The sequence below is a fragment of the Polypterus senegalus genome, chromosome 2, assembly GCF_016835505.1.
Source record: "Polypterus senegalus isolate Bchr_013 chromosome 2, ASM1683550v1, whole genome shotgun sequence".
In the NCBI taxonomy this organism is placed as follows: Eukaryota; Metazoa; Chordata; class Cladistia; order Polypteriformes; family Polypteridae; genus Polypterus; species Polypterus senegalus.
This window is the reverse complement of record NC_053155.1, coordinates 42,083,570-42,103,655: the sequence shown is the minus strand read 5'-3', so window position 1 is coordinate 42,103,655 and position 20,086 is coordinate 42,083,570. Positions and strand designations below refer to the sequence as shown.

General features: G+C 36.9%; 1 protein-coding gene across 2 annotated transcripts in view; it reads left to right on the top strand.

The window, feature by feature from the left end:
* The window catches only part of LOC120522859 (anosmin-1), a 252,033-nt gene that overhangs the window by 197,590 nt on the left and 34,357 nt on the right, over positions 1-20,086 (top strand). For both annotated transcript variants that reach the window (XM_039743581.1, XM_039743582.1), the window contains exons 6-7: positions 4,540-4,669; positions 19,128-19,333. In XM_039743581.1, coding sequence (XP_039599515.1) covers positions 4,540-4,669; positions 19,128-19,333 — 336 coding nt within the window. The remainder of the gene's footprint in view (positions 1-4,539; positions 4,670-19,127; positions 19,334-20,086) is intronic.

The following is a 20,086-nucleotide window of genomic DNA, read 5'->3' as shown; positions in this document are numbered from 1 at the left end:
ACAACGCCCTAGTACTATCTAACTTAAAAAAAGATTTGTGAATACATAGCAGGGGTGTCCAACTCCAATCATGGAGGGCTACAGTGGCTGCAGGTTTTTCTTTCTGCCATTTTCCTAAATCGGTGACCAGTTTCTGCTCTCAATTGCCTTCTTTTTCCTTTATTTTCATTTCCTTGTTTTTAAGACTTAGTCCTCTGAATCAGTGGCAGACAAACAAAAATGAGATATGACCATATAAGTTGGGGCCTTAAACTCCAGCCAGTTCAACTCCAACTACTAGTTTTTTTTAATTAGACTCCAATTCATGTTGTTAATTAAACCTGTAATTTGTTTTCATGGCTTATTGGTGTTTCAAAAGAAGTTCATTAACAGCAAACTCTGGTCGCTACTTAAGAAAAGGATTAGAATGAAAACCTGCAGCCACTGTGGCCCTCCAGAATCGGAACTGGACACCCCAATATATAGAACTTCTGAGTAGAAATTCAAAAAGGGTGTAACAGTTTCAAAAGTTTCTTTTCAGCTTTTGGAGGTGCTAAGCCAGCATGCCCTAATAACAATATGGCGATTATGATTAATCTGAAAAAAATTGAAATTCTCATGGCTGTGTTATATTATGCATATTTGGCCTGGGACGTTTTGCTTTTTACAACTCCAGAAATGTGTTCACTTTTACAAATATTCATCACCTGGTTGACTGGATTATTCTTTTGCTCCTCTTATCCTTATATTGTATAATGAAAGTTCTCTTTGAAAACTGTTAAACATGTGCTTTTGTGATGTTCAAATTGGATGGTACATTAAGAGCAGCATGAGGGCAATAATGAGCAAAGGAATAAAAAAATTGCAGATAATTGTAATAAATAAACACAGAATGCAGCATCTTTCAAATGAAGCCTGTACTATATTCTTACATGCTTTTGGTTACTAAATGTTAACATTTTTCTTTATTAATTTCAGCAAAGACAGCTTGAGTGAGTTGACTGGGGTCACACAACAACCTTAAGTGATAAAACCCATCACAGTATTCAGTAGTCCACAGGTTTAGAATTCTGAGCTTTCTCAATGTGTGGGTGAATGTGTTTGATTTGTGTGTGTGTGTGTGAGGTTATTTGGTGGCTTATTAGTTGTGTGTATGAGAATGTGCCTCATTCAGAGATACTGAAATATCCAGAAGAATATCAGCGCTTCGGTGTGTTCATATAATTGAGGACAATATGAATAAGAATCTACACTATTCTAAAAAAGATTTGGAGTGTTCCTCATAAAGTGATTATATCTTTTATAATTTTTAAGGAAAATGTGACATCTTTTTCCCATTGTGTTGTTGTTTATAGGTTAGGATTCTTCTAGTTGTGTAAGAAAAGACAGCATGTTAGCAATGTCATGTATGTTATCATAACCGACTCATAATTAAATGGCGATTACCCCTCAAGTGCTGAGTTATTCTTTTGTAGACATGTGTATGTGTGGGTTAATAAACAAATAAGTAAAGAGCACAGTCCCATGTGTTTCTTCAGTTAAAGATTTTGGTTACGAATACAGTTACATAACTTGTAGCACTTTTTTGCATGTTTTTATCTAGTTTTTATTTTATCACAATGTATATGTGTGTTGACTCTTGTGTAAGTGATTAAGGAATAATCTATTAAGTATATCAACTGTTACTTCTGTTCCATTTGTAATTTTTGGGTCACAGTTTTGTAGCAATATATTCTCTATGCCTATTAAATTGACAGTAAAGAGCATTGTCCTGACTGTGTTTCGTCTGTTGCTTATGGCATAGGCTTTCTTCTGCCAGTCGGGTGGTGACTGTTGCTCTTTTTCATGTGCCTTGAACTGAGTGAACTTTCTTATTGTTTGCAATGCCTTGTGACCGGTGAGGGTTAGGTTGTCATATGTTACACTGCTGCCTCCTAGCAAACCTAGCTGTAATTGCAACTTAATTCAAACATTTCAGAGCCTGAAGATTTGTATATGATTCTTGTCCTGTGGTAGGTACTTTTCTTTAATTTCTTAGAGTTCAGACTGACGAATTTCCGTCCTCAAAGTTCTGTTTTCCAACACATGATGTCAAAATCATCTTGTGTCATTGTCATTGTACAGTTCTATAGAGTCCTGTATTGTCCTATTAGAAAGTATGCAGGTATTGGTACCTTTGGGGGCTGCTGTGGGCCCTTATGAAGCCTGAGGCTTATACCTGTTATACTACATTATTTTTAAGTCGGCTGTCACAGTAAAATTATATTTACCATAATTTTTTATTGGGAAACTAGAAGTCAAACGTATATAACCACCATTTGACCTCTTAACTTAAAAGAATAAACTTGGCATGTAACATTATGTAAATTCACTGTGGTGCAGCATTTGAAGTGAAACCAAATTACTGGTGGTATTCTGTTAACAACAGTACACTGCACATTAGCAAATCGGTGCCAGCACTCTATGCTGAAATTCATTGCCAGTCAAAGCCCATTTGGGGCTCTAGGAGGGACTGCTAGATGTTGCCCCTCATTGTCTATAGCAGGTAGCTGGTATTATTAGACTTCAACAACCTCGGGGAGCATGCCCCTTTGTACATATACCACAGACTTTAAGGAGCACATGCCCCCTTAGTGTAGGGAGCCTGCACACTTTTCCTTTCATAAACAGCCCCCACTCTGTATCATTAGAGTTCTGCAACTGGGGGGGGTTGGTCCATCCTGGTGTCCATAGCATGTGCCCCTTAACTTCCATAAATGATACCCCTCAGACGATGGCACCGTAGGCAGCTGCCTATTTCGCCTTTTTGAAGTTGGAAGAGGTGCCATTATGGCTCACTTCAAGCACTACTGTGATGATTCATATTTTGTTACAGGTTGCTTTGGAACTTACATCATCCATCCATCCATCCATTATCCAACCCGCTATATCCCAACTAGTGGGTCACAGGGGTCTGCTGGAGCCAATCCCAGCCAACACAGTATGAGTGTCTTGCGCTGACATCCCATTTCATGATAATTCCTGATGCTGCAAGGATAGGCTGTAGCTACAGAGATGCTGAACTGGATTTTGATTAATTGAGTTAAATTTACCATACTTTGTATGAAAAGGTTCAGAGTAGACTCTACATTCGCAGGAGACTTGGGTCTTGTGATGTGTGTGGCAAGCTGCTGAAAATGTGTGGCCACAGTTAAGCCCCTTTGTATTAGCTTTCTTTTTTCTCTTCTTTTTTTATTTTGCGAGAATACATTATAATAAGGGTTCAGAACAATTGAGCATACCTTAAGTAATACAATATTTCATATCCATTTTAAATTTATCTTCAGCACAACCCTTTTGGTGAATTTTGAAATCAGATAACCCATTATGGAGTTGTCAGTCAAAGATACAGAGGCATCTAGAGAGTTAACAAAGGCCCAGTGTGCTCACTTAAGGATGACATTAATACAAATTTTCAAATTCTGAAGAAGCTCTAGATAGTTCTCAGAATGGAAAATTAGATTTTTTCAATTCATAAATAGAGTAGGACATCTTTTTCACACTGTGTTATAATGAAAAGACTATGAATTTTGCAATTGAATTAGGATTAGGGTTAGTGTACAACATGACAAGAGACTTTTCACTACTCAGTAATATTCTGAACACTGCTGAAAGCAGATTACTGGAACCAAAACTACACATAATGTCAGAGATGAAGACAAATCTTGTCTTGCAGTATGGTACCAGAAGGACTTTTTCAACTTGTGTCACAAGTTGCTATATTTTGAAATGGAAGTGGGTCAGGGTAGGTCTCGAGTGGGTCGCAGATAGTTGCCGCACCAATAATCACACTTGAATTACCAAGGGAGAAATGTGACATTCGTACTCAAATTACCAAGGGAACACCCCACTGGTTATGACGATTGCATTTGAATCACCAATGGATACCCAGGTGGGTTGCGAAAAAACTAACACATGAAAAGTGCGTCTCAACACGAAAACATTGAGAAATACTGCTTTAGATAACCTAAGCTGAGAAAAATGTGTGTATTTGTGATTTTTAGGTAGATTACACTATGCGTTGAACAAATTGATGAGGATTGTTTTATGTCAATAAATGATTTTCATTGTTTATGTAACATTCTGATTGAAAGTTCCTTCCCTCGAATCATCAAAGGTGGAACCATTTAAAAGAGATTGGAAGAGTGTAAATAAATTGTTTATGTCATTACTGAAAGACGGCATACATTTTATCACTAATGTGAAGGGATAATTTGGGGAGCCTGGAAAGAACCTTTTTGCTAAATGTATGACTTTCATGTAATAGAAGACATGGGCTTCTAGAAGATTACGTTTGAGAGATGATAATTTAAAATGTTTAGTTTGTGCTGTCTGATGCGCCCAAGAGCGAGTAAAGTGATGTGCATTAAAAAAGTAAACTCTGCTTGATTTAAGTAGTGAAATGGATGCAGGTTTCAGGTACAATGATTGAATGAATGAAGATACTGATGATAAAAAAAATTGTTTTGTTTTAATTGTGACACAATTTTTGTTATTTTGTTTTTTGTTTTTTTTGACCAGACTACAGATGAGCATGTTCTCCTGTCAGACACCCGAGCCAGCAGATGGTATCAGTTTCGAGTGGCTGCCGTCAATGTCCATGGGACTAGAGGATTCACTGCACCTAGCAAACATTTCCGTTCCTCAAAAGGTTTGTTTAATATTTAACTTGCATCTTCAATACAAAAATAAAGGAGTATTTTTTCTTTACTTTGGAGCCTTTATTTAAATGTTATTATTTTTTTGGCAGTTTCAACAATCAACTATCCCCACTTCCGTCAAACTGAGCTGTAAAACAACCAAGGTTGAACTCTAGGATGCTAAAAGGAAAAGAAGTAGCTATAAACCCTTAATACCATGCAATAAATCCAGATATACTGAGAATTTAAATTCAAAACAGATACATATACAGGAATATCTAAACAAAAAACTATATTTGAATAAACTAAAGAGAAAATATGTTTGTTATTTTAACACCTCCACAATGCAAAGAAATATATTTTTTGTTTATGAAGTAAGATTTACCTCACCCAACCATCCAGTGGGATTTTTTCTTCATAAATATTGCTGGTTGCTTATTTTTGTTATAAATATCCAGTGAAAATAATCAATTAGATGAATTATCCTGAAGCTTCTTCATTCCAATTAAAATCCACAAACACATTATAATTGTCAATAAAAGTCCAAAAGGTTTAATTTCCCAGGTATTTCTGAATATAACGCATTACAGGCCTGTTTACAAACATGGAAGATCTACCTTCTTCTCCCCAGTGGCTTCTATTTTACAGTTTTTACTTTCTTGTTTTTTCTTCTACTTCTTGTTTAAAAATAAATGTCCTTCCTGTCTTCACATTATCCAAGGCAGTATTTTCAATATAAAAGCTTAACAAGTAATTCAGGATTGTTCACCAAAAAAACTTCTACTTGAAAAATAATAGTTTATTGACTCTTTGTCACATTTTCATTTTTTATAGTTTTTGTTGCTAATTTTAATCCATGTTTCTGGTTTATTTATTTATCATGAACACAGAATAAACAGAAAAAATAACTTCTTATTTCATCATTTTATACGTTAACTTGGATCTTTATTTATACACTGTTCTTTCTGGAAACACACTTACATTTTTCCATAAGAATTTATTAAAAATATTTCAAGCGTTGATGAAGCATGACATGCATGTGTCAGTAATTCTTGCTTTAGTTTGCTTTCATTTAATCAGATATACAGCTTGAAGGCTGCAGTAATCATGACTCAGCCATCTAACACAAACACACTTGGACAGACTCATCAGAGTAGAAGGCTCTAAAGTCTGTTAAGTTCATTTCTCTCACAGCCTTTAGGGAAGTAAAAGTTTATGATGTTCTCCTGTCATTTGAGTTTCTACTTGTTAGCACGTAATGACACAAAATGAAATATTCCATGTAGAATAATAAGCAGTCCATTATCAAATCATCTTAATCCAGTTCAGAGTGCCAGAGCGTATTTCTGTCAGTCCATAAATAATCATAAATAAAGTGGATTTTTTTGGATTGTAATCACAGATCAGCCGTGAAAATCCAGTGTCATTCTGCTACATTTGGCCTGGTCCTGATGCAGCGTTGCTCAAGTTATTTACATACTGCAATTTCATAGCCACCAGTGGACGGAGCATGGATGTCAAACGAATCCTGTTTGGTGCCTATTTTATTTTATTAATTAATTTAATATTAAAATTCTGCAATTCAGATTCTTTTCTGCACGGTTCCCAATAACAAGGTTTTCTAATAACACCATATCTTGATCTCTGATCTCTGATGGAGTGTAAGTAGGCAAACCCAAATTGAAATTAAACTTCTTAGTATTTTAGTATCCAGCACATTATGTTTAATAATTTAATAATCAGATTAATTGTAATCGTATTTGTTTTGGCTGGTGTAGTGACTAGTGTTGTAGCTAGAACAATCTGGTACAAATTCTGACCTGGACCCTGAGAACGTGGATTCTGCAAGCATCTTTCATGTTCTTCTCTTCATATTTGGCAACTCTATAACAACAACAACATTTATATATAGAACACATTTTCATACAAACAGTGCAGCTCAAAGTGCTTTACAAGATGAAATAAAAGGAAGTTAATATATAAAACATAAATAAGATTAGGCAACAATATTTTACAGTACTAGGGGGCTTCACTCGCAATCCCTAAACCCCCCGCCAGCACTACGCACCAACCACTTTGCGTCTCAGCCACTCGCGTTGTGAAAAGGCTGAACGCACCCCAAGGAGACAAAATCACTCCTCCTCTTAAACGGTGATACAATGGGAAACACATACAGTTTTTTTTTACCTCCTCTTTGCTCGATCAGCTGCTGGCTTGCTGCTCCTGCTGCCATGCTGCGTGATCTGCATCTCACGTGACGCACTTCTGTCATATCACCTGTGTCCATATATTTGATCTCTTTTCACTTTTACCTTTTCATCAATATCGCATTGAACTCTGAAATGTGTCTGACATAATCGCGCAGGACTTTTCCAAACCTCTTTGCATAAGCTCTTGTCTTGCGGGGCTTCCGGCCCCGGGTGTGGTTACATCACTTGGCACGAAGACTCGTCTTGTGGGACGTGAAAATGTCTCTGAGACAATCACATCTTGTATCTTTCTAAGATTTTTTTTTATAATAGAGGAATGTAACAAAGAAAAGGTACTGTCGGAATGGCCAGCAGGAGAGAAAAAAAACACTAAAAAACTCCTGTTAGGCTGGAGAAAGAAACAAATCTGCAGGGGTTCCCAGGTCAAAAGACACCCCAGCCCCTGGTGGGCCTTCCACCTAACATTAATGGTCTAAATCAGCCCTCATGGATTACAGGCTTCACATGGAGGAATTCATATGGGACTGTAAAGTAACACTGTATGAATAAGTGCGAATGTACTTGTAAGTGTGACCTGTGGTGGGCTGACATACTGCTTACTTCGTCTTGATTCTGACCTTGTACTCAGTGATGCAGAGATAGGATCAGCCTGTATGCAGCCATTTTAAGAGCAGTCAGTCTTTGGATATTGCAAAATCGAGTTACAGATTAGCTAGGATTACCTAATTTAGTGAGCTCCAATAGTAGCTAAATGGAAACATAACTTATTTCATTTTAATTGGAAATGAAACTGATCTTTTATGGTATAAAATCGACTTGCAATATACTCTCAGGTTTTTATGGAGTTGTTTAGTTATTCTTTGAACAAATTACATATATAAATGGAACTGTTGGAGCCCATTAAATAAAATTAGCTGACTAAATGCAGAAAATATTTAGCAGCATCTGCTAAGTCCATTTTCAGCCCGCGTTTACAACGAGTTGAAAGAAGCATCTGAAAGAGTATGTTTAAATCGCCATAATATTTTTAAGCTGCCATGTGCACATTCATGTCTCATTTACACAGAGGTCACAATTATTGAGGTTTTCAAGCTGTAAATACCAAGGCAGTGTTAGTAAAACTAGAGCTGACAACAACCCCTATAATAAAATCCTTTTTGAAGTTTTAGTAAGATTTTTTAGGCTATGCTTTGCAGCTGTTTCCTATGTACCATTTCATGGCTTGTCAGTTCTCTTGGCTTTAGAACCTGGGACACCACCACTTTTAGGAAGATTACACCAATAGCATTAGAGCAGGAAACCTCAGAACTCTTTTGACTTTGTGTAAAGTTCAAGTTCCTGGTGATGGTTTATCATTTTAATTCGATTAATGTCAAGATGCCTCAATAAAAGGCTTTTTGATTTGTTTAAATTATAATTGAGGTCCTCTTCAGTGGTGAAATGAAAAATCTGCAAACAGAGCCTCGTCTGCTTGATGTCTCTGATAGTAGGGAACTCTGGGAACTCAGCCAACAGCTAGCTTGTTAAAGGCGAATATGGCACATTTTACAGTAAGTCACTAATTATATACCTTACATATAAAGCGGCCTAAAAATTTCAGCTATGAAGATCATTTTGGTATATGAGAAAGTAAAGCATAATCACAGAAACAGTGTGACATTTCAGTTTAACTTTCCAGGAAAAAAAAAAGAAATCAGCGTTCTTCGTGTTCTGCCCATAAGGTTGACTATATTCCATGCTTGTCAGCCTCACCGTGTGATTTCAGATTAAACAAGCAACTCTGCTGCGTATCCACTCTGAAAGTATCCTCTCATCTATGGTATCTAGTTGCTCCGGAGCACATCATTCCATCCTGCTCCAGTTTGCATGTTAAAAACCTATTTGTTGTTTTCTTAAGGTCGTTGTTTAAGTGAATTGTGTTGTGTCCCGGGGCACCCTGTACATGTTTTTCTTGGTCTTGGCTTACTTCATTATCAATAGTTAATTAATATTTTCATTTCAATTTCATGATTGGATGAGTTCTTCTGTATGTTCCAGAAAGCACTACATGTGCCTATAAATATTTTCCTTAAGCAGTCATAGGTTTTGTTTATTCTGTACAGACTCAGTTTATTAATTTGAATGTGTTGTTTTATTTTATTTACTAGCTGTGCTACTTGTCTAAGATGGGATGAAATCTTAAGTAATCACCATAGACCTGAAGTTTTTTATTTGATTAATGGGTTGTGCATTCGGCCTGGTATAATAAAACACACCCGATCCCCTTCCCTCACAGTGGCCTTTTCCTCATCGGATAGAGCCGTCCATTCCTCTTGACATAGCTTATCAAACTGACCACTCTTATAGTTAGAGCCCCCTCTAGGCATTCTACTGTACCTAACATAAATGACCTCAATCAGTCCTCATTATATTCAGGGTTCTCATGGAAGAATTTGATGATGACGGACATGTGGACTTCTTTCTTTTAATCTATCAATGTAGGAACACCACGGTGCTTTAATTAGGTGGTGGTGGCGCTGATCAGCACCACAGAAAACCGGAAAAAGAACAGCAGAAAATAGTAGGGGTTAGTATGTATTGTGGAGCCACCATGAATAATAATGATAATTAATTGAATATACAGAGCATCAGGATTAAACTAAGATTAATCTATGAGGAAGCCATGTTAAAGTAATGTGTTTTCAGCAGTGTTTTAAAATGCTCCACCGTATCAGCCTGGCGAATTCCTATTGGCAGGCTATTCCAGATTTTAGGTGCATAACAGCAGAAGGCCGTCTCACCACTTCTTTTAAGTTTAGCTGTTGGAATTCTAAGTAGACACTCATTAAAATAAAAATAAATTAACAAACAATGAAGTTTCACTAATGTGCTTGTCTTGTGGTCTTCTATGTATGTTATCATCCAGTTGACGCTTAGAACCGGTCAACTCTATTTAATCTCAAAAGCAACAGGGTGTTCAAACATAAAGAATGCTGGCAGTTCTGCATATTCACCCCCCACCCTACCCAGAAGGGGGTGGGTTAATATATATATTAACATTCATTGGATGCATATACATTGTTTCCTATTTAAATAATTATTTAAAGAAATGGGATTATAACTGAGTTACCCTTTATATGTTATGTTTCATTCCTTTTTTCTTTTGTAAGCATGTGTCTTTGTATTTTGTGTGGTTATCTTCTTAATTTGTTTTTATAGTATTTTTCCAGGAATGGTGTCACTTTGGGATCCTAACCTACTGTATATAGATTCTTCACTCCTTCTTGTTTGCATCAACTGCACAGCACTCTGGGTAATACTGTTAAAGGGATAGGCTCACATATTATACACAGTTGACATATAAAAAGATGTTACCTTTAAATTTAAGGGAAGAGTGGTGGCTCTGAGCCTAAGGATTTGCGTTGGTATCCTGAAGGTTGCCGGTTCGAATCCCTGTCTCTGCCAAAAGAGATCCTACTCTGCTGGGCCCTTGAGCAAAGCCCTTAACCTTCAATTGCTCCAGGGGCGATGTACAATGGCAGACCCTGCGCTCTGACCCCAAGGGGTATGCGAAAACTAACATGAGAAATTGTATAAGGCGAAATAAAGAACAAAAAAAATAAATAATTATCAATGGGCAGAAGTAGCGGAGAAGTAACTAATGTCCAGACCTTCTACCTGCTTAGCAGTTAATAATATAATGAAGGACCTTCTCACACCTGGCTATGGAACAGCTTGTCAGTCAACTTTTAAGCACCCGAAAATAGGAGGAACCATGTATAAAAATGGCTGTCATTCCTAAATGACTCATATGACATTTCCTTTAAACCCTTTGAATTAATGCTGAAAGCCCACACTTCAATCGTGTCCATATTTTTTCATTTCAAATCTATTGTGGTGGTGTATTGTGTGAAAATTATGAAAATTGTGTCACTGTCCAAATATTTATGGGCTTAACTGTATCTAGTGTAATTGTAGAGTTTAATCCCCTTGTTATGCTTTTTAAATATGATCCATCCATCCATTATCCAACCCGCTATACCCTAACTACAGGGTCACAGGGGTCCAATCCCAGCCAACACAGGGTGCAAGGAAGGAAACAATCCCCAGATAGGGTGCCAGCCCACCACAGTTTTAAATCTCATTGGCTAATAAATTTACATTTCCACTGTCATTGTGACTTTGCCTCTGCCCTGTACCTCACTGCTTCCACTTAAACCCTGTCAGTTGGGCAGCTTTTTCCACAATACTTCCATTAACTAAACCCATTTAAAAAAATGTTTAGGGCCATGGGGTGCTAGAACCCATCCCAGGATCCCTTGGCACAAGGCAAGAGCCAACTCCCTATAGACAGGTGATGAGGACGAGATTTAAACCCAAACTGCACACATACACACACACCTCCACAACACTGTGGGTATTTGTGGTTCTTCTTGGGTGGGGACTACATTACCAGTGATAGACTTAAGGCCTGGATGGAATTCAATTATTATCCATATTATTGTATATTATATGTGAATTGAATTTATAAGACTCGACCCTCGAGCAGAACTTTAACGCAACAGATATTTCTTCTATTATATTCATGAAAAGCACCACTTCTACATACTGTATGCAATTAATAACTATTAATTTCCCCATTATCTCCATTTGTAAAATAAAACAGCTGATCCTCTTGCAGCCCAGGCTGGAGTGATTTAAAGAAGGTGCCCTTGCAAGATGTAACAGCTCATAAAACTGCGTAATCAGAGATTAGACACAGTCATGGTCTGTAGAATTTAGATTTACTGCAAACCTGCCACATTATTGCCTGTTGGTCTCTGTGTCCTCGTTTGAATCAAAGTTAAAACTATATATACAATAAAACAGAAGTCATAATACCCTTGAAGAAGATGCTGTTCTAAAGTGAATAGTAGCTTTTCTGTGGACATTATTTGAAGGAGCAGATACCCTGCACTTTCAGTGGGGCCCTCGTAAATATATTTATTGTAACAGAATGTTGGCCTTGTAGATCATTTCTTTTCAGTTCATATACTTTCTGCTTTAGTGCCCTTTTATTATCCATTAGGAGGCACTTTAGCACGTTGGTAAATGATATTGCCCTGTGGTTGCAGAAGACAAAGTTTGAAAACTCTTCTGTTTTGGTATGGGGTTTGTATGTTCTGCGTGTATCTGCATGGTTATTTCACATCACGATATAAAAGTGACTTGGGTTAATTAGCCTGATATAACCGAGGGACACAGGAGTGTATTGGCATCACCTTTAGGGTTGGTTCCAGCCTAATGTTACCCTAAGTTGAGCTACGTAAGCTAAGAAGATAATTGGACATTTATAAACAGTAACCAATGGATTGGCTACCCCCTCTGATTTATAGCTCCAGCAGACTGAGCTCACATCCTAGCCCAGTTACTGTGAGTTTACACACATAAGGCTTATTCCCTGACTTGTGTTTATTTGCCTTTCTGTTATTGAGTTTGAATTATTTTACAGGTTTTAATTTGGTTTGTAAATATACTGATGTTTATTTATTTTTTAGTATTTATGTTCTGTCTTTTTAAATGCTCCTCCATTCCTTGTGTATTGTGGGTGGTACCATAAGAGGCGGGGCCACCCAGACATCACTTCTGCTGCAGTGGAGTCATTGAGGTTTGTGTGAAGAGTTTGCAAGTAGTTGCTTTCCTTGTGATTTTGTGTTTTTTTGTGGATTATTACATCTATTTTTGAATTCTGATGTCTGAATTTTGTATTCGAAACTATTTTGTTATGGATTGCTTTTTAGGCAAATCATTGTTTCCTTCTATTTTTTGCCTGTGGACTTTTTTGCTCTTTTTCTAAATACATTCTTCATTTATAAAAATACTTTGTCTGGGTTGTCTCAGCACCACAGAGGTTTGTGGTTCCCTCTCCCTTGTAGGGCATTTTTGCATATTCTGGGGCTATTATTGTCCATTTCCCTTTTACGGGCTTGGGCAAGCTGAAACCTGTAGGTAGTAGTTGGAACCATCTGTCTGGGATGTAGCCTTATCTGGACAGGCTGGTGAAGGTACTGGCCTGCTTTGTGGCTTTTATTGGAGGAGTAATGTCACTTGTCTCCGTGTTTTTGACACCATCTGTATATACAACACATACAACATTCAGGCCCATAACATATTGGTTGTTTAGCTTCTACTCCAGTCATCCAGCCTTCGTACAGTGCATCACAAAAGAAGTAGACACTGATGGCTGTAGCAAAATATGACAGAGGTCTGATGGTAAGTTAATCATTGATGCTGATGCAGCCATTCAATGTTAGGGGGCCTTTTTTTAATGGAGGTGCTGGCTAGTTGTTTTTAATATGAAATTGTTGTGATGTGGTGATTTTGTACATCTTGCAAATTTTTTTGCTCCACATTTTTGGCGCACTATTCCGCTTTGTGGTAAATGTATTCTTCCTTCAACTTTGCCATGTCACCATTTTGACAGCTTTAACACTATTGCTAGGGTGATTATTCCCAGAAGTCACAAAGAACCACAACACTGATGCTATGCTTTTTCACATTCAGTGTAGCATCTGAGATTAAGGATTCTTCCCTTGAACATGTTCAGTGTGTGAGATCTTAGTGGACAGTGTCATTTGCACATTGCCTCTTAGCTATTCTCCTCCTAACTCCATTAACAGTTTAGGTGTTGATGATAGTAGATCATTTGGTTATCAACTTCTGGCTATTTTTCTTTCAACATAATTTATAATTCAACACTTTAGTATTGATAATGGTTTTTCTGCTTTCTGTTATCACCCTCACTATGGTTTCTTGACCATGTGCACAAGTCCTGGTTGGGTTAACCCTATCCTTGGGAGCTGGCTACAGTCCCTCTTGCCAGCTTGCAATGTGACTGGCATAACAGAAATTGTCTTTATACCTTATACATATTTGGAAAAAGCAAGCTATCAGGCCTGTGTTTATCAACTTTTGTGTACGTCACCTTTGTATTTTAAGTTGTTGAAAATTTTTATTGTTATTTTAGTAGTGCGGTCACACTACGTACCATTTGTGTCCATTGCTGTGCACCTATGCTGGTCTTGTGCTGGTCATGAATCAGGCATTGGCTCTGACTCCCCATAATTATACAACTGGGACAGTGAATTCAGAAAGTATTCTAACTCCTTTGTTTTCTGCACATGATTTTGGATACATAATGCAGTTTTTGCTTGTCATTCTACACTCAGTAACCTATAATGGCAATTTGCAAATTTATTAAAGTAGCAAAAATGGAAATCTCTCATTCTATAAATATTCAGGTTCTTTTCTGTCTGTGTATCCTCTTTGGTTTAGTTCTACTTGAGATGTGTCTAGAACTTGAATGGAATTCTCCTGTGGCAAACTGAATTGATTGGACATCATTTAGGAAGGCACACACCTGTGTATATATGGTCCCACATTTCACAAAGTATGTCAAGAAAAAATCCAGTTTATTAAGTCTAATGAACTCTGTGCAGACCACTGTGATCAAACTGTGATAAGGCATAACAACAACAACATTTATTTATATAGCACATTTTCATACAAACAGTAGCTCAAAGTGCTTTACATAATAAAGAATAGAAAAATAAAAGACACAATAAGAAAACAAAATAAATCAACATTAATTAACATCGAATAATAGTAAGGTACAATGGCCAGGGGGGACAGAAAAAACAAAAAAACTCCAGATGGCTGGAGAAAAAATAAAATCTGTAGGGATTCCAGACCATGAGACCGCCCAGTCCCCTCGGGGCATTCTACCTAACATAAATGAAACAGTCCACTTTGGATTTAGGGTTCTCACTGAAGGGCTTGATGAAGATGGTCACGTAAAGTTCTGCCTTTTAATCCATCCATCATTGTTGGAGCATCATGAAGCTTTGAGTAGGTGGAGGTGGCGCAGGCCACCACCACAAAGAAACCGGAAAAAGAAACAGAAAGAGAGTAGGGGTCAGTACAGATTTTAGAGCCACCATGAATAGTTATTATGAAGAATTGAACATACAGAGTATCAGTATTAAGTTAAAATGAAGTTATGAAAAGGCCATGTTAAAGTAATGTGTTTTCAGCAGTGTTTTAAAGTGCTCTACTGTATCAGCCTGGAGAATTCCTATTGGCAGGCTATTCCAGATTTTAGGTGCATAGCAGCAGAAGGCCGCCTCACCACTTCTTTTAAGTTTTGTTCTTGGAATTCTAAGGAGACACTCATTTGAGGATCTAAGGTTACGATTTGGAATATAAGGTGTCAGACATTGCGATATATAAGATGGGGCGAGATTATTTAAGGCTTTATAAACCATAAGCAGAATTTTAAACTCAATCCTGAATGGCACAGGTAAGCATAGATCAGTGTGAGGGTATAAAAACGTTTCTGAAGTTTTGAATGTTCACAGGAATACAGTGGCCTCAAAAATTATGAAATGGAAAAAGTTTCAAGTCACCGGGATTCTTCCTAGAGTTGTCCCTCTGGCCAAACTGGGTAACTGGGCAAAGAGAGCCCTTAGTCAGGAAGTTAATCAAAAACTGAATGGTCACTCTAACAGACCTTTAGAAGTCATCTTCTGTGAAGGTAGAACTTGTTGAAAGGACAACTATCTCAGCAGCACTCTGTTAATCCGGTGTTTGTAGCTCAACAGAAGCCACTCTTGAGAAAATAAACATTTGACAGTTTTTAAAGGACTCTGAGAGCGTGAGGGAAAAGATTCTATGATCTGATGAGACAAAAGTTAAACCCTTTGAGTAGAACTCCAAATACTATGGCTGGTGTTGAACACAAATTTATGAGTTTTTGATTTTTAATAATGTTGCAAACCTTTCTGAAAACATATTTTCACTTTATCATTATAGGATATTGAGTGTAGATTGATGACCAAAAACAGCCAATTTCTCAATCTAAAATTAAATCTACAACACAGTAAAGTGTATAGAAAGTGAAAGGGTTCTCTGTATGTTTAGCACATGCATTAAGGGGTGTTTGCACTTATGTATTACTTGTGAAGGTAACGTTTACATGAAGAATATCACTTCATTTTCTCCAGCTATGTCAGTTTCCTTGAATGTCTCAAAGATGTGCATATGTGGTTCCTAGGTATGTCTGAACTGACATGGTAGGAGTGGTTTTAATTGTGTAAGTGTGGTCCTTGATGGAGTGGCATTCCTTCTAGAGCTTGTTCCTGCTTTGTTCCTTGTGCTGCTAGGATGATATGCCTGTTGCAAGTAAATAATAAAAAATCAGGTTCAGAAAATTGAGGAATGAACAGGGTAAATATATTTAGCTCTACTCTGCCCACTAAGGGTAGAGCTGGACATAAGAAACCAGTCAAATCATCATTTTGTGCAGCAGTCTTTCTATTAGCCCCACATAACTAAAAAGTTTTGTGTTTTGACTTAAATAATGATTTTTTTAAAACAAAAATGTAAAAATTACAGTGCCTTCCTTTTTATACTCTTGAGTAAACAACAAAGCTTAATTTCTAAATCTATCTGTCTATAAGTTTGAGATGCCATTTTATAACATTTGCAACATTCTTTGCTTTACTGGTTTGTAATATGTGTATAGCACTAAAATTTTAAACAAAACAACTAAAAATTATTTTTTATCTACTAACAACTGAAGATGATATACTGTAGCAAAAGGCCATCCATTCAAAATGAAGCTTCCAAAACTTCCCATAAAAAATACTTCTTTGACACAATATATTGTTTTTGTAGTTGAAGGTAGAAAAAAAAATGAAAATTATCCATCTGCCTAAAGCCATGGCACTTTCATAACCTTTATCAGATGGACAAAGAGTTCTTCATTAGATTGTTATTATTTTTTGGAAACAAATGAGAGCCACCCAATGAAGGAATGTGTACATCTAATAAATCAGCTGTCTGGGGCCATTTACATAACACTAAAATATCATTTTAACTTTACCTGTAACCTTATCATCTTTTTCTAAGCTTGAAAGAAAAGAAAGGGATGCTCATTTGTCATTCTGAGGTTACAATCTTCAGTTTCCTGATTGAGGAACAATCAGCTGTGTTCTTAACCACCTAAAATGGGTTTCAGGTGGAAATTAGCAAAATGAATAGGCTTGTTTCAAATCCGTTTTGATCATTGTTTTTATTACAGATAAATAACTGTTCATCTGACATCTCATAGTCCTCCTCAAGCCAGTTCATGGGCTCAGCTACTTACTTTAAATTACTTGCACCAATAAGAGCCCTAAGATTACTTATTTTCCCTTTACTCATTTATTACCTCAAAGTTGCACTCTTCTCCATAGGAAGGAAGAAATCACACTTTTGACATCATGTTCTTGTCTGTCAGATGGCGGTGAAAAACATTACAATAACTTTAGCGGAGAGATTGCTGGTGCTGTGATTCGTGAGAAGTGCTTGCACCACCTACCAGATATGCGTTCGTGTGACATAGCTGTCAGGGAAAGAAACATGGCAACAGCTGCTCACAGTGAATTGTGTTGCACAGGCCGACTGATCATGTTTATCACACGTATAAAATACACACTCTGAAAGCAAGACAAAGTCCCACTGTCGGCAGAGTAACCTGGGATCCTGCGTACTGCTTGCTCTATACATTTATTTAAGAACCGAAGATCCTTGTGTTCCTCTAGTGTAATATAATGCAATACAAAGCGGTAAAACAGCAATCCAGTGTCATGTCATAGGTACAAATCTTGTATTTGTTTGTAGCCTGTGTGAAGTCTGCTTATTTTCACATCCAAAAAAGATGTGCTTGTCTTCATTTGCCAATATTTAGTCATGGGTATGTGCATTAGCCATCTGTGTACTAGACATCTGTCCTGTCCAGCGCTGATTTCTGCATTCTGACTGTTGCCATCAGGACAGATTGCCGCCACTTACAGTCATGATCAGGATTAGGGAGGCAGAATATTATATTATATTATATTATATTATATTATATTATATTATATTATATTATATTATATTATATTATTCATCCTTATACTTTTTACCCTGCTTTCTCCAGATTATAGTTATGGGGACAGGAGTCTATCGTGGTAATATCGAATGCCAATGATTATACAGTATTATTATATTATATTATATTATATTATATTATATTATATTATATTATATTATATTATACCATGGGGGCCAAACCCCCTGGCACCTTTGGCACCCAACCCCCAGTTACGACAAGCATATTAGTAAAATCTGTAAATGTACAAAAGAAAAATTATTATTTATTGGAGTCAAAAATCACGAAATTCTACACATATGTTAAAGAAAAATTAAGTATTATTTAGTAAAGTAAAAATTTACTTTAGTAAAAATCATGAAATGAGAATAAAATATTGACTCTTTTACCGATTGGAGTATTCCCATTAAACTGAGGTCCACTATGCTCAATGAGTATTTATAAGAGACTAAATAAATGATCCATTCATTTTAACTGGCATTCTTATAGATAAAAACACTTTTTTAAAAAAAATGACTCATTTAAATAACAGGAAAAATCACTTAGTGAAAACTAAAGTGGTATGCAATGGGTCATCATAACTCGACCTTCAGCTAACTAAATCACCAAAATACAAACATTGATGTTATGAATAGATCATTTTTTTTAATAGTTTGTTCCTGTGAAAGAAAGTTTACTCAATCAAAAATAAACACCACAACTTTCTTGATATTAAAAACCATGACTTTCTTCATATTTTAGTTTATAATTTAAAAACAAAATAAGAATCTGAAAATATAACAACATCACATTAAAGTTTGATAAAATCTGAAAAGAATGATACCAAACATATATTATGCAGGTTTTAAAATAATCCCAATTTAAAGGGTGACAAAAAATGCGGCATAAAATCATTGCACAAAATCATTGCACTGTTATGCTTAGGATTATATTCCATCCATCCATCCATTATCCAGGCGAAAACCACACTGTTCCCCCCGAATCCGAGGTTCGACCATCCGACGGACCCTCCTCTCCAGGACCCCCGAATAGACTTTTCCAGGGAGGCTGAGAAGTGTGATCGCTCTGTAGTTGGAACACACCCTCCGGTCCCCCATCTTAAAGAGGGGGACCACCACCCTGGTCTGCCAATCCAGAGGCACTGTACCTGATGTCCATGCATTGCAGTGTTTCAGAGGCATGTCAACCAGGACAGTCCTATAACATCCAGAGCCTTGAGGAACTCCGGGCGCATCTCATCCACCCCCAAGGCCCGAGGAATTGGTAAAGTTGTCTCTAACAATTGCTATTATTTCATTTCCCACCCTTCTTTCTCTTCTTTGTATGCAGATCCCTCTGCTCCCCCTACACCTTCCAGTTTGAGGATCAGCAACATAAGCACCACTGCAGATGGCTCTCTGACAGCAAGAATCACCTGGGATCTGCCAGAAGAGCCAGATATTCCTGTGCACCATTATAAAGTCTTCTGGAGCTGGACTGTCAGTGGGAAATCCATGGTGCCAGCCAAGAAAAAAAGGAGAAAGACAACTGCAGGGGTAGGGTGATTACTTTTGAAAGAAAAAGCAGCAACAGCTTGAGTAGATATTGCTGACTTTTCTTAAGTAAGAGTGTGTTTGTGTACACAGATCATTTGTGTTTTCATCTTTAGTACTAATTAGGGTGCTTAGACTGTGTTACCTCTAGAAACATTAAAACATGTTTCATAGCTTTATACATATTATTATTAAAGTTGAACTCGCAGCATGATGTTTTAGAGATTATTAATGCTTTGTTTAATTTGTAAATTTGCAGTGTTCTAAACTTGCACACCCAAAAGAATGCTCTATTACAATAAATTGAAATGAACTGAATGGCAGACAGTGTGCATCATGCAGCCCTGTTTGTATCATTGTTCCTGAATCTTAAAGCTTTAACAGATTTATGAGTTTGCAAACTTCTAGAGCTATCATTTGAGGCATTTTTAAACTACAAGGAAACAAAAACATTACAATTTGTTTTCCAAATTTTATTTTAAAAAGAGTCTGAATGGGCTAGTGCTCTAGGTCTGTGCACTGAATATTTACATATAAAGCCTTATTTAAAATATATTATGTGTGGAAATGCTACTGTTTTATTATTTTTATACACTCACTGGCCACATTAGTTGGTACAGCCCTGGGAAGGACCTCCAAACAAAACATGAGTTCTTTGAGAACATTGTCACAAGGAAGGACAAAACCAGGGAGTCATGCTGTTTCTACCCAACTCTGACTCCTCATCAGCATTTTGTTGCAAAAGTTGTGATTTTT